This window comes from Mya arenaria, chromosome 11 (genome assembly GCF_026914265.1).
Source record: "Mya arenaria isolate MELC-2E11 chromosome 11, ASM2691426v1".
NCBI classification, from domain to species: Eukaryota; Metazoa; Mollusca; class Bivalvia; order Myida; family Myidae; genus Mya; species Mya arenaria.
Window position 1 is genome coordinate 44618308 of NC_069132.1, and position 16073 is coordinate 44634380.

General features: G+C 34.9%; 1 protein-coding gene across 1 annotated transcript; it reads left to right on the forward strand.

Annotated features, from left to right (window-relative positions):
• Positions 1 to 318: 318 nt before the first annotated feature.
• On the forward strand, positions 319 to 3094 carry LOC128208565 (putative nuclease HARBI1). Its single transcript, XM_052912120.1, has 4 exons — positions 319 to 656; positions 1086 to 1193; positions 2240 to 2367; positions 3090 to 3094. Exons 1-4 carry the CDS (start codon positions 331 to 333, stop codon positions 3092 to 3094), a joined length of 567 nt encoding a protein of 188 aa, XP_052768080.1. The 5' UTR covers positions 319 to 330.
• The last annotated feature ends 12979 nt before the right edge of the window (positions 3095 to 16073 follow it).

The following is a 16073-nucleotide window of genomic DNA, read 5'->3' on the forward strand; positions in this document are numbered from 1 at the left end:
GATCGATACCGTCTTGATCGTGATGGGATCGATTATGTGGAAAACATATTATCAAGACAAATAACGCCAAAAGCGTATCGAAACCATGCCATCTCTGCAAGGCACAAACTACTTATAACCTTAAGGTATCTCGCGACTGGTCCAATCCAACTGAATGACTGCGACATTCATGGTGTCAGTCAACCGACTGTTTCAAGAGTACTTGGAGAAATGCTGAATGTCTTGTCAGATCCAAGGCTGGTACGACAGTTCATTTCCTTCCCCACAGATGCAGCTGATCTGAGGAGGAACGCTACAATTTTTGAGGGAATTGCAAACTTCCCAAAAGTGATGGGCCTCATAGATGACACCCACATACGAATTAGGGCACCGTCAGAAGACGAATATATGTATGTAAACAGGAAACAGTTTCACAGCATAAACGTGCAGGTGGTTGTGGATGGTGAAGACAAAATCATCGACATTGTAGCCCGCTGGCCGGGATCTGTTCACGATGCCAGAACTTTGCGAGAAAGTGGCCTATCCCAGCTCTTAGATAATGGGTTTGGAGGCCATGAACAGTTCCATCTACTGGGTGATAGCGGCTATCCTAGTAAGCGATGGCTGCTTACACCATATCTGAACCCCCAAGGTTTAGCACAAGAAGCTTACAACAGGTATGCAGTAATTGCTTAATTGTATTTATTTTACATATGAACATTTACTTTTTAATTTTGCTAAAAGATAAGTATGGCAAACAGTTGTATAATATGATCACAGTATAATTAAATATCAACATTTAAACAATCACAGTTCTTTGAAGTGGTAATCAAAATTAGTAACAATCACTGGCTCTAAATATCACTATACTATAAGTCCCATATCATCACAGAATGAAAGCTTAAAATGTACATGTAAAAATGTATAAAATGATTAAACTGTTTTCATCTTGAAAGGGAATATCAGACATTGATAAAACATGTTCTGTCAACAAATTTCTTTGTAGATATTTAATATTAACAATTTCTATAATTTATTCATTACTTAATACTGACATTCCTTATTAACATAACAAAAGTTCCATTAAACTTTTAAATGCATTGCAGAAGCCACAAAACAACAAGATCCAGGGTAGAGAAAGCCATTGGACAGCTGAAGAGGAGATTTGGTGTGCTCCATACAGAGATTACCCTTTCACCAGAAAAAGCCTGCAAGTAAGAAGCACCCTTATGATTCAAACAACTGTTTGACGATTATATTCTCTACATGAAATGTATATTAAGGTATCCGAACCATCACAAATGAAGAACACTTTGTTAGATTTGTATATCTAAAGCTAAAAGTTGATTGAGTTTATACCGGACTTTATTTAAGTATAGTTGTTTTGATATTGGCATCTTACTGGTTACAAATATGTAAAATGAACAACTGAATTTTATAAATAACATCAAACGACCACCAAACACACCAGAGAAATGGAAACCAGCAAACAACTTTAAAAAATTACAAAACAAATACATAATGGACAAAGCTATTGAACATTGACACCAGAATGATAGGGGTCATCAGGCATCAAACACTGACATATTGTGCCAATCTGTCAGAACTTAGTTTAAGTTGACATGATTAACAACATGGCTGTTAACATTCAAATTGTTACCACTCTGAAAGATTAGTGGAAACAGTTATGATATGTAGATCTTTTATTACTTGAATATTTTATCACATTATCAGTTCATGTTTAAAGATTAACAACAATGTCGTTAATCATGTTGTTGATTTAAACAAGGTTTTGAGTGATCGGCCAAGTAGGGGTTTGATTCCTTAAAACCTCATCTTTATAAAGTTGAGTTATAGTAAGTGCACAATAAAGTCTCATGTACATGATGTATATATGGAAAATGTATCTTGTTGAAAAGCATTTAGATATGGGGTAATGCAATGCAAAGCAAATGGTTGTCATGACATCATATATTATCCTATGACATCATCTGTAAAAAGGAAATCTTACTACAATTAAACCACCAATATTCAGTAATAAATAGAAGCTTTTGGAATTGAAAATATTTCATAATAGACATAGACTTGATTTATATATTATATATATTTTATATGACTGTCTTATTTTGATGCTTGTTCATGAAAAAAGCAGGGGGAAGTAACTGAATGGTGTTAAAGGTTAAATCTATCAGATGCAAATTCAAATTATACATAGAAAATGTTTTCTTATGTTTTAAATATTTAATCATTTTTATCATAGAGTAGTCATCGCTTGTGCTGTGTTGCACAACCTGTGTAAAGCAAGAGGGATTCCATTTGCTGACAACCAAGATGATGACAATGGAAATAACAACAATGGTGATCCAAGGCCACAAGACCAAATGCCCGGTTTGCGATACAGGGATTATTTTGCTGCTACATATTTCCGTATGTTACTCGGGCATATTTTGTTAAACCAATACTGTCATGTGTTTAGGTCTATGTTACAATTAGGCATTTGAAACAGTTATACATATTCAATGGCACCAAAAAAGCAGAAGCAAATATAACATTGACAGTTTTACATTTTTTCTGTGCTAGTACCTTCAAATGTTTCACAAACTTCATTTTGTTATTTGTTCATAAAAGTGATATTAAATGAATAAGTTTTACCAATGACAATACAACAACTATTTGCAACCAAAATCTCTGAATGAGTCATTTCATCACTACAGACAGTAACATTTGAAATACTTTCTTATCCATAATTAATTTAAACATTGGATATCATCCAAGATTTTGATTTGGACAGTTTTGATTAATGTAGAATGTCATTTAAAATTAGTAAGTATAGTTATGACTCATATACATAAAAGATGTTAAATAAAATTGAATACAACACATATGATGGTAGAACAATACACTATAAAGTATGCCTGGTAATTATCAACTTGAAAATGTCACATTAACAAGGTAATACTTCTGCAGATATGAGTAAAATATTGTGCTTAAACAGTTGAAAAAAAAAATACTGGTACACAAATAATGCATGTCAATATCTAAAAAGTTTAATTTGTCTTTAATTTTTTTTCCAGCAGTGCCACCTCTAACTCCAACTTTCTTTTTTTCAGGTTGATCACTTCCAAGCATAGTTTACAGTGTGAACATTGATTGGAGCATGAAATGTCATTTGAAGAAAAGATAGTGTCCACATTTAAGACTGACTGGAATTCTGGAAACGTCTGTGCTTCCGAACTATGTGGAGTAACAGCATCTTCGCACACATCTGTTATTTGGGGCAGTCTGAAATGTAGCATGTATATGCATTTTTACATGAAACTTGTACTTCATTAAATTGCATGCAAGTGTTTCAAACCCTTGTTTACATATCACCACTTATTACAATGTTTCAAGTTTTTTTATAGATGATTTTGATGTTCTTTTGCCACATGTTTTGGTAAAAATGAAACTAAATGTGTGTTGTTTCCTGTCATTTCTGTGAAATGGTGAAAATGTCAGGAACGGATTGATTATATAACGATTTTTGGGCTGAGCTTCTCGGTAGTAATTGTATAACAAAAATGAAATGTTTTCTGTTGTAATTCTTACGGATTTATATGGAAAGCAGATGTTGGTTGACTTGTTAGTACGCTTACACTAGATGGTGATGACCCAACACTGAAATATAATGCCATATAACAAAGATATTACTTCTTTTAACTATTCAATCTTTCTTGGCAGAATTTTTCAATTTTCTGACAATGTTTGGTGAATTGCAGTGCCACACATTGTGTTTTAGTACATTTATTCAGTCAGCACTTTTTGATATATAAGCATATCACATTAAAATATATGTTGTTAAGTTAAAACAATTTTTTTTCATTCAGATATATAATATGGAAAATAGGCATTGATAAAATCACTATAATAACTTCAATTTTACATACATGGCATGGAATACAGAGAATAGCTAATTTGTTTTTGTTATACTAATAAAACATGTACTAATAATATATAACATGATAACAACCTTGTACACTGCATCCATGTAGTGTCGAACCCTGTCGCAGCTGGCATTATGCCATGAATGTTAACGGTCTGACGACCAACAACATCCATTACAGCCTCGGTCACAGGGTTCAGTGGGTTCTTTCGTCCACCTGCTGCTCCTGTTAAGACATTTTATTTGTAACAGGTTCAAAAACACAACACTATGTTCTTAATGAATACAATCACCAATATCACATTGTCTTGATTTAATAATATTATGAGATATATATTTTTGACTTAATCTTATGATTTAATGTTTACCCTCAGATTGATCAGAACATTTAATATTGGTATGGAACACACAGGAAAGAAAGCAGGTTGAGATTTTAAGACAGAAATGAAGACATAATTTGAAAATGTTTATGAAACTCATTTTATGGTATGCAATAATATTATCATTATGTAATAACCTGTCTTGGTGGCATCTCTTATGTAGTCACTGTACTTGGCCCGGTGTGTTTGGGCCAAGTTATCCCACTTATTTGACAGGTCTGCAGATGACCGTGGGTAATGCGACTGTGCATTAAAATCATCTTTTATGTGTTGCCAAAGCTCTTTTTTCACTGTTGATGTTATCCCTGCAAATTTTAATGATGCATTTAAATAGTTACATAATTATCATTAAATAAATACAAATCGCCTGATATTACAAAACAATATAAAAGGACATTTGGGTAGAGAAAAGTATTCTTTAGGATAGTTTATATTTATTGATAAAATGTTCATCACTTATACACATAAAGTTTAACGTGTGCCCGTGTGGACTGTCAAGAAAATAGCATTCTCAATATAATAACTTATAAAAAATATACATGTACTGTATACGAAAACAGATGGGTATCCCCTCCCCGAATTCCCAATGTGGGGATGCAAACAAACCAACATGTCTAATGTTAAAAATGTAAAATGTTTAACAAAATGTGGAGTACCGTTTTAAGTTAAACAGAATGTAAACAAATGTTTCAAACCTAAAAAAATACTTACAAGGAACAGATTTAGCCTTATATACGGCGTAGTTGGTTAGTTTCTTATCAACACTAGACCGTCCACCCATAACCTCGCACAGCAGAATGCAATCGGCCGGTGTAAAATTAGGATTACGATCCTTCTTTTCCGAAAAAGCGATCGGAGCGGCCATTTCGATCGTCTGCAGTCTTCGATAAGGTTCGCGCGTGCTATTTTAAACATACCGGGGAAACCTTTCGTCACTTCCGGAGCTATTAATAGAAAGAAATTCCGGCACGCACTTGCCTATGCTTGACAACGATTTCTTAGATTCGATCTTAGATTTGAGGTTATCCTTTCGGAAGATTTAGAACAAGATTAGTTTTGAATATAACTAATAAATAAGATCGACTCTAACCTTCCGTAAGATTAAGAAATAAGGATTTTATCAAATTGTAAGGACAGATCTAAGATGTATATTGAATACGGCCCCTGGCCGTGATTGTTTATTAAGAAATATAACTGAGGGCCATAATACATTATAAGGACCGGCCAGTCAGCCAACGAAGGTGTATATGGACCGAGGCGTTATATTCCTTTTATTATACCGAACAATTCATATTACTATTCAATATTTTGAAAGCGCTATTAATGTATTTCATTGAAAAAAACAATTAAGGTTTACTTGCGACAATTGTTCGCCGTGGTGAAAATTGCAAGTCGTACTAACCTTTTTTATGACGTCAGCGGTCCATATTATATAACGTCAGCGGTCCATATTATATAACGTCAGCGGTCCATATAATATAACGTCAGCGGTCCATATTATTTTTTGGCGAGGTATTGACCGCTGACGTCATAAAACTGGGTAAAATGCACTGATATACGGACTGATCGACTTTACATATAAAGGACACATTTATGTAAGGTATAATATTGTATGTTACTTTTCATTTGATATTTAACAGGGCTAAAATATTGCTTAGCATCGCGTAATTTTCCAACTCTTTTGAAGCTTTTCCAGATATGTATTAACCCATTATCCCAACTGGCGGTCGGCTATTCCGGACTAGGTGGCCAGTATTTTAAAAACATGAGAAAAAAGAGCAGAACGTTTTTTAGATAAAGTGCAATCGGAACTCCTCGGCTAGTATCAAGATATGGCCTCGGATATAATACGGGTCGTAAGAAAATAGTCCATCATGGCCGACCAAGAAGATGTTCAAACAACCAAGAGATATGTTAAACCGAAGACAAAATGAGGAGCGTAACTTTTACCACTTATTTGTGTGTAAGAGTTATTTTTATACTTATTGCATTTTATTAAAATATAAAAATGGTTTTAAAAGAGCCCTAATGAGAAACTAAATGGAAATGTCATTAATTCTTAGTCGGTGGGGTAAAGTCTTCTTCCATTTGACATATTCAAAGATTATACATTTCATTTCATTAACTCGATTTTTTTATAAGTAAAATTTACATTCTTTTAACCAAGGATGTATGGTTTATATGTCCGTCAGTGTTGGTATCGAACAGCTTAATGTAATGGCACAATTGATGCCTGTTCACTAATATAGCTCTCTAAATAAATTAGATCTTCATTCTAGTGGTTTAGCAAAATGAGTTTGAACGCATAAACCAGCACACATTTCTTTCAAGCTGGGAGTAAGATTACTATTATTGGTCCCAGTTTCAACTTCATGGTTAAATTCTATGATATCCACCGGTGGTGGTGATGCAGAAACATTGAAAAATGCTTACATTTTTACTGTGCCAATGAAATGCAGACATTTAAATTTTAATATTATTGTCATTTTCAAAGAGCAGTATGGTACCAGTGGTGTGGCCGACTCTGAATTTTTGGCTTGTTCTAATGAAAAAAGGCAGCTGAGGTAATGGTTGTGCTATTTTCAAAATTGGAACAATAATTTACCAATCAAGTATCCTATATGTTCAAGCCCAAATGTACCTGCATGTTTGTACAATTAATCAACAGGGTTTGATATTATTATTATTAAAATATCAACATTGTAGTGGAATTTAAACATGATAACAATTTCATTTCATATTATTAAATTTACCAGTAGTCCAGAGCTAAAAGCTGCTCTCTCACAGATTGACAAGTTCTTCTTGGTCATTCTTCAAAAGCCCTCAATTGATATGAAAGGAATAATAAAATTAAATGTACACAAATAAATGGCTTAAAGCAATTAAATTTTTAATTATGAATATTAATTTTAAATTAAATTTTCAATCTTGAATATGAAAGACTGTGATCTGATATTATGTCAACAGTCTAATATCACTGGTGTCCATACATTTGCACAATAATTGCCAATTGGCTCGTTTAACGACAAAAATAAAAAGGTGGCAGAACAGTAAAACTGTAAGGATTCAGCTTTAAATTGGTGTTGCATTTAATAGTTTGTGAATACCTTTCTGTTGTGGACAGGCTTTTAAAATAATTGATCTGAAAATATAATTCCTATTATTTCTGTTGTATGTTTTCTATTTCAGGTACTGGAATCCGAATGAAATAAATAAAACAAAAATGCCATTGTATGAGGATTGACCTGCAATGCATGGAAATCATCTAACACAACTGCAACGCCTACCTTGGGGAAATGAGTGCAAGATGGAAACAAAGCGTTCAGTGAAAAATCTTGTCATCTCAAATATTGGATGACTCAATACTGATGTGAAGTTGCAGATAAAAGTCATCTGTTGGCCCGTGATTATTAGATACACCCAAACACATATTTCAAAAGCGTTATATGGTAAAGGATTTATCTACGCTTAAAGTGGTTTTCCTATATTAAGGAGGGAAGATAACTACAAAAAACAGAAACAGATGGCATTTCAGACCAAATAAAGGAGAACTATTTTGTTCAGTTAACTTTTTAATAATTTAGAAAAGCCTTTAATAGGGCACATCATTGCAAATGCCATATTTAAAAAAAAACTGGGCTCTTTAAAATGTGAAAAGGTGAAAGTGGTCTAGAGGAAAAGCCTCAAATTCAAGGTTGTGGGTTCAAGCCCCTCCAAGATACTTTCTCATGACCTCAGGAAAAGGATGTCCGTACTTGTTTCTACTTTGGCAACATACTTAAGAGTGTTTCTGTTAGCTCCTGCTTGCATAGCAATCTGATTAGGCATAAAATAAGATACTAGCTGAATTGCAAACAGTTTTTCCATTTGTGTTGAATTGTTTTCTTTATTAAGTTGAATTAAACGAACACATAACATGACTTTTGATTTTACAGATGCATGTTTATTTTGTTGATTGTATGAGTTTATTTTCTCAAATGATGTAATAAAAGTTAATTTGAATGTTCTTTTTTTAGTTTGAAGAAAATGTATTGAGGCTTTGGCATAGCATAGTGTCATCATCAAAACAATGTATTAAAAACCAAACCGTCAAACCAAGTACTCAAAGAGGCACAAGGATATTGCTAAAGAGACCGGTAATTTATTTAGACAAATAAAATGCATAGAAAGATCTATAACTCTGACACATGGTAATGCTTAAGTCCTCTTATTGTGTGTTTATGGTTAAGACTGAGACGTACAGTATCTTTTATAATGAAGACTTAAATTTGTATGGCAACTTAAAGCCATATATATATGTATATATATATATATATATATATATATATATATATATATGGGGATTAAATGTATGTATGTATGTATGTATGTTTGTATTTAGACCTTGCGGTCAAGGATAACCCGTGAAAGTGCAAGCACTTATTTCCAGCGGGGTCCTTTGTTTTTGCTGAAGGGACAGCACGCTGAAGAGACAGTGGTGGGATACAAGAACGTCCGGGTGCGATACCCTAGCTCTTTTTCGAAGAGACCCCTCGGTTCTTTTACGTGCTCGGTGTAAAGCACCGATACACGGGGTACAACTTTCCTGGGTTAAACCAGTACTGAGTACACCACTTTTCCAAGCACTACCCTTTAAATGCCGAGCGCCAGGCAAGGGAGCTACTTGAACCAATTTTTAACGTCTTTTGGTATGACGCGGCCAGGGATCGAACCCACGACCTCCCGCTCCGCAGGCGGACGCTTAACCACTAGGCCACGGAGACGGTAAATATACTCAATGCACTTATAAGGGCTTGGCACAGAAATGAAAGTAAAAATGGGAGCAAAAACTAAATTATCATTAATTTTACATTGGATTGCATACAGATGGATCTGTTATTGCTTGACTTGTATTAAAAATAAAATTAAGGGGCATTTTGATCAAAAATGTAATTATTCTTGTTTGCATTTTATGGAGTTGGACATTTAAGAGTCATTGTGTGAAGAGTGATCTAAAGGCTAATTATTCGAAATAGATTAAGTATTAAAGGAAAAAGGTCTGGTATACATTGCTGAAAAGCTCAGTAACAAGGCTAAATATTTGTTCAAAAAAATCAATTGAGTATCTTATCAGTTAATGTTTTGGTGTTGTTGTTTTTAATAAAAAAAGACAATTTGCTCAAAGATATTGAGACTTATAATTATTGATTAAGACAAATAGTTGTAAAGAAACTTTTAATGAGTGGGTTTCTCCAAAGCCTATGAGGTAAAGTGAAGCATGACCTGCCGTGAACAAATACTATTTGAAGACAAGTTCTGTCAACTTAGTGCACCAGTCAATTGTACCACCCCCCATCGACCCCAGGTCCGGGGGTATACTGGGGTTAAACGAGGAAATGGGCCGTGTTTTTACCTATCAGGTGGCCCTGCAGTGCTGGGTGAATGCGGTGGTTTTGCCTTCGCTTAAAATATAGAGGGGAAAGGGCCTTAACTAGTGTCCCTGGGGTGTGGGGGAATTTTGCAGGGATTTTACCATTTTAGCATGGCGGGTTTTAGCCGGGGTTGGCTGTACTGTCCCCGCTATTCCCCGGACCGGGGGGGGGGGGGATTACAATTGACTTGTGCATAGCCACATGACCGTTGTATGGTACTACCAATTGAGCTTACTGGGTGGCTAGTCACCGCCCCACCCCAACCCACACTGGCCACAGAACATTCACTTTGCAGCCAAAACCCAATAATGCTGAAGTTAAGGCATGCATGGCTATCAGCTGGTAAACTGACTGGGTGCCAAGCTCACACCCACCAACAACCCACAAAACTCTGCACATTGCAATCAATGATTTTACAGAATAGTAATGTTGCTAGAATGGCAAAGCATGGTGTGAAAAATAACACTAGCAAAGTATGACTTAAAACTTACATTTCATAGGGTTATCGTATGGCTGTTGAGAAAATGCTGACATTTAGTACATGCATGCATTTAATCCTATGTATTGATTCATGCATGCCATGAACCGTATGATCATTTCAATTACTGTCAAGTACATTTTCTGTGGGCTCATGATTTTTCTAGAGGAAACAGAGTGCTTCATGTATAAGGAAACATCTAAATATTCATAAAACGAACATTGTTTGAGGTTACAATAAATATTTTCTCTTAAACGAGCACATTTAATTTAACACAATCCATTTCCTTATTGTTACAATGGGCCTTCTTTACGCGGATTGAAAACGGTGTTAATCGCCGGTAGCCGCATCGCACTTTTGTATATCCTTACTACTATTTACGAGGTCCATCTCGAAGCTTGCCGGAGATGGCCGAGTTGTTACGATTGTATAAAGTGCTGAAAGTTAAATAAAATGCTGAAAAGTGGAATGAAAAGATAAATAGAATATTCGGTATGTGTTGGGTATAAATGAAGTGTACCATGCTCGGTCTGGAAAAAAAGCCTAAATACCGACTTGCATATTTATTTCCTGACTTTAAGCATGTGCAGAAATAATATATTTGAGTCATACCAAATGTATTTCTAAGACTTCCGCTTGGTATTTTGCCATCTTAGTTATTTTTCTTATTACTTTGCGCGATTCTAGTGCCCTCCCTGCTTTAAATATTACTGAAATACAAATGGTAACTAGAAAAAAGCAATCAAAGTCAATCGTCTTCAAGGACCTCATGGCATGCGTCTTTCACCGTTTATCATTATTACTGCCGCTGGTGACAATATGGCTATGTCAAATGAAATATGTGTCATGTCAGGCTATTCTCCAAATTGCTTCATTTCCGGTCTTATTTAGATATTCCAATGTCCTGCAGGCATGGACAAAAGAAATCGGAAACATTCAGCATCAAGGTAGCTTAGATGTGTGCTATTTGGTCAGATCGTAACTCGGGTGATGCAAAACACTCTTAGGAGACACCGTGGTTTTTTTTAACAGAATACACATTAAATGTTAGCAGAATGCATATCTTAAACATCTTTTATAAGAAATGATAAAAGTACATGATTGCGATTTCGATTTGTTATACCTTACGGCGTTAGACTAATTATTGATATGAATAGAAAAAATAAATAAGGCAGTGTATAAAGACTTTCAGTGTATTTGCAGAGTTTCTATTATTTTAAACCACCTAAATATGGTTTTAAAGGCCAAATATCTTGATTTCATTGTAATCTTAGACTTTATTGGACTCTTTTGGTGGATTGGTATGTCCAACTTGTCATCTGACATTTATTAAAACTTTGCCATTAATGAATTATGTTTGTAAGAGATACTGTCAGGCTTTTCCAACTATATACGTGTTTCCGTTTGCCGAAAATTAACTTCAAATGATCAGTGCCCTTATAAAAATATATCAATATTATTTTCTTTCCATTCATGTATTTAAATGGTGCCGACATTATACGAGGTCCGTGTTATAACCTTTCAAGTGCCCATTTTAGGTATAATTTCATTTTAATGCATTTTATGTTTAACTCATTTGACTTTTTTTAAATTGCTATCTAGATAAACACAACTTCCCCAGTTATAATAGCGTCAAAATATCGCTAATCTTTTTTTTAATCTGATCCTTAATCGAATGCATTTTTTGTTTCGATCATTAAGGCCAATGAGTTAAACATAATTAAATAATTTGGCATCAACCTACATTCTGGACCTTTTGAGGTTTCGAAAAAGTACCCTATTTTAATACATAAGTACTAGGTATATAGTTACAACAAAAAACGTTCTACAATTGACAAATTGCACTTATTTGTGTCTGGTATATTTGTATCGTTATAAATTATCCATGCTAAATTAATACTGTTTGTACAGTTGGAACTGTCTTTTTCCTTTTGCAAAGAAATATGATTTTTTTTTAATTCTAAAAAAGAAAATCTAACTTAACATTCTTATTTCCAGATCCAAGTTGTACTAACATACTAGTAATGGTAATGCTGGGATAAACATTGATCAGGTTTTGTATTACATATTCTAGGAAAGGTTGTACTTTATGGCAATCCCTAAATAAATGTATAAGTGTTTCTTCACAGATTTCACAAAATGAATTTATTGTCAGCAATGTTTTCTTTTATATAACAAAGAATTCGTTGGTAATATTCGATGGACTACTCGTGTTTGCAACCATTGAGTCTTTTGTGCCGTTGAATAACTATATACAATATACTATACTATACTATATACCGTAACCCGACCTAAGTGACATAGTGAACTCCGTAACCCGACCTAACTGACATAGTGAACTCCGTAACCCGACCTAAATGACATAGTGAACTCCGTAACCCGACCTAAGTGACATAGTGAATTCCGTAACCCGACCTAAGTGACATAGTGAACTCCGTAACCAAAACTAATTGACAATATGAACTCCGTAACCCGACCTAAGTGACAGAGTGAACTACGTAACCCGACCTAAGTGACATAGTGAACTCCGTAACCCGACCTAAGTGACATAGTGAACTCCGTAACCCGACCTAAGTAACATAGTGAACTCCGTAACCCTAACTTATTGACATGGTTAACTCCGTAACCCGAAGTTATGGACATGGTGAGCGCCGTAAGCCGACATAAGGGACATTGTTAGTTGAAAACCCAAACGTGTCGTTACTTAATAAAACGCATTATCAATCGTATGATTAATAATAAACGAGGTTACAGAAAGGGATTATCATAAAAAAGGACTTACTGAAATAAAACCATGGCAACTCGGTTTATCTGGGTTGAATGTACTAACAACTCGTCCAAAAAACAAACGCACCGCTTGTCCTACGCATATTCCAAAACATTATGCACGTATATCAGCAGGAAAAAATAAGATGCAAACATAAATGTTCATTGTTATCAAATTGAATTTCGATATAGCGGAATAAATCGTTTTGACCCAGATATTTTAGTTATTAAAAGTTGCATTTGAGCAGTGTTCAACACTCGAGCAACTTAAACATACAATTGGTAACATTTTGAAACCAGCGGCACCAATTGTAAATGTTATGAAAATATTATATAATTTTACCTAGTATTTATCATCACTAAATGCTTTTATATATTTCTGTCTAATAAGAAACATGTTGCATAGATGATGTATTTATGGGATTTTTTCTAAACCTTAATTCATTACCTTCAATACCGTTATTTATAGTCGAAAAATACATTTCACTCACTGAAGATGTCCTTTTGCCAAAAAAAAACGGAATGCGAAATAATGATTGTAATGAATAATCGGATCACGCTCTGCTATTACCACGAATTCGAATCAAGACCTTTTTCTCCCACCTCAGATTATAAGTATCTTCCATGGCCGAGAGTGTGAGATGGATTAATTTCGATCCGAGCGTAGGGTGTTTTGCGGAAACGAGGTTTACCGAGTTTCCGCAAAACACCCTGCGCGAGGGTCGGGATGAACCTATCTTACACGAGTGGCTATGGTAGATGCTTTTTCTCCCACCTCAGTTAAACAAAATTAAGTAAAAATGTAAAAAAAATTTGCTGGAACTCTTTTGTGCTTAGTGAAAATAATTGCGTAAGGATATGCGAGCATTCATGGTTGTCATGGATATGCGCGCAGTGATTCAGATTATGTTAACAGTCTAATCGGTGTTTAATAAGTTCGAAGGAGAGTGAAGCATTATTTCTTGAAAGGTGCGTGAAAACTGTTTTATGGTGACATTTGAAGCAAGAAATAATCAACTAGCGATCCAAATATTGCCACAAGACAAGGTTTCCATGATGCTACAGACGACAGTCTTCAACAAGGGAGGTAATTGAAATGAGAATGTGTTTGTGTGTTACAGTGGCTTCGCTTTGTTGTTTTGAGTGGTTGTTTCTATCTAATATACCTTAAACATGATTCCATCCACAAATTTTATAGTTTGTTTCGATAGTTATTGTTACATTATACCACTGTTGACAAAAGGACTGTGTGATGCATGTTGAAGGTTATCGCGTATTCTGCCCACTTGCAGTTGTTTTTTTCTTGGTCCTCCGGGAACATTTCATTGACGACGATCAAATAAACCGCTCCTAAAATTGTGTATGCTAAGGCTCAAAAAAAGTATTTACCACCTTACATTGAATTTACATCATTTCTTTTTTATGTTTTCAATGGATTAAAAACTAACCTAACCTGATCTAATTTTCTTTATAATTGGTTATGCAATTAATGGAATTATTCTTAAAAATATGTAATGTCTTTTCATATTCAAATACTATATGATAAAATATCTGAACCCGAAAGCCGGGTTTTTAGTTATTAGTTCCTTTATATTTTAATATGTCATGCTACAATATGTCATGTTTACCTCTTTTCACATGCATATGTGTTGAGCGTAAATAAAACTTGACAACAATGTTGCCCTAACCATTGTTGTAAATGAACCTCTGCAACAGTAATAACAACTGATTTCACACCTCATATTTCTAGAACATAGTTGAAAAACAACTTATTGGCAAGCACCAACTGGACCAGCATAGCTTTAACAAAATGAGAGTATATGCTTTGGCCAAAAATGCATAATGACTGGATGACATATATTTTATTCGATTTATGTTTTTGCATAATCATACATAAGGAAAAAGTGACAGACACCAGCACTGCATTATTAATTTCAAGCACGTGTATGTTCGTATAAGCGTATGTTGCTTCTGACATGTATAGCAGTAAAAGAAATTTGATATTCATTTTGAAATTTGGTGTCTAGGAAATCAAATTAAAAGTTCGTTAACTCAATTTTAAATAGAGGATTTCTGGCATGACTGAGTTGTAAACATCCTTAAAATAGCGCTGCTGTCAAATTAATCATAAAGAGAGAGTAAGCGCTTGTTATTAGGTTTGACACAAAATATCTGTACGGACATCGGCTTACTACATTTATGGAATCCTTCGCATCAACTTTTCTGCTTTAACCACATTGATATATTGTAACATTGTCTCTTTTCCATTTCCCCATGGTATCACTAGTGTGTTTTTTGTGTTTTTAATTATGCCTTTCATTGAAACTTCATTGCTTGAAACTCGACACATAGGTATATGGCAATATCAAATTGTAACCCTTTGAATGATTTTAACTTTGGGCCACTTTTTGGTACAACGACAGTGTGTGTATACCACGTGATAAATTGCGTCATAAATGCGTCGGGGGGGGGGCAACATTTTGCTTCGAATGAAGACTTTAAAAAAAGATATAATCACTATTTTGTTCACCATTTTGAATGAAACATAATGCAGTCTACGCCGCATAACTTACCTATGTTCTGGAAAGAAAACTGATTGGACAAGCAATCACACGAGGTAAATGCAATCCTACCTACTCGACCATCTCCGGCCTGCTTCGGGATACACGATGGTAGTGCAATCGTACAACCCGGCAATATCCGGCCAGCTTCGGGATACACTAGGTGAATGCAATCGTCACAACGCGGTCTTTCGGTCCAGCCAAACCAAGGTTAAAAAACGCTCTACGGGGACAAACTGTTGTTAAATCCCCGCCAAATGCCCCCGCACCCCGAGGACATCCTATGTAAGGCCCATTCCCCGCTGTTTTCGGCGCGAAAACAAAACCACCGCATTCACACGGCACTGCAGGGCCACTTGGAAGGTAAAAACATGGCCCATTTCCCACGCGATCCCTGGTATACCCCCGGGCCTTGGGGCGTGGTTACAATTGACTGATGAGTTAGTAAATCAATTTAAACGTAAACAATATACTAAAATGAATTATTTAATCAATCGTTCAAAACTTGAAAACAAAATTGAAAAATTGCCTTTCAGGACCGGTATATACACATGCAACACGTTTTCAATATGGGCA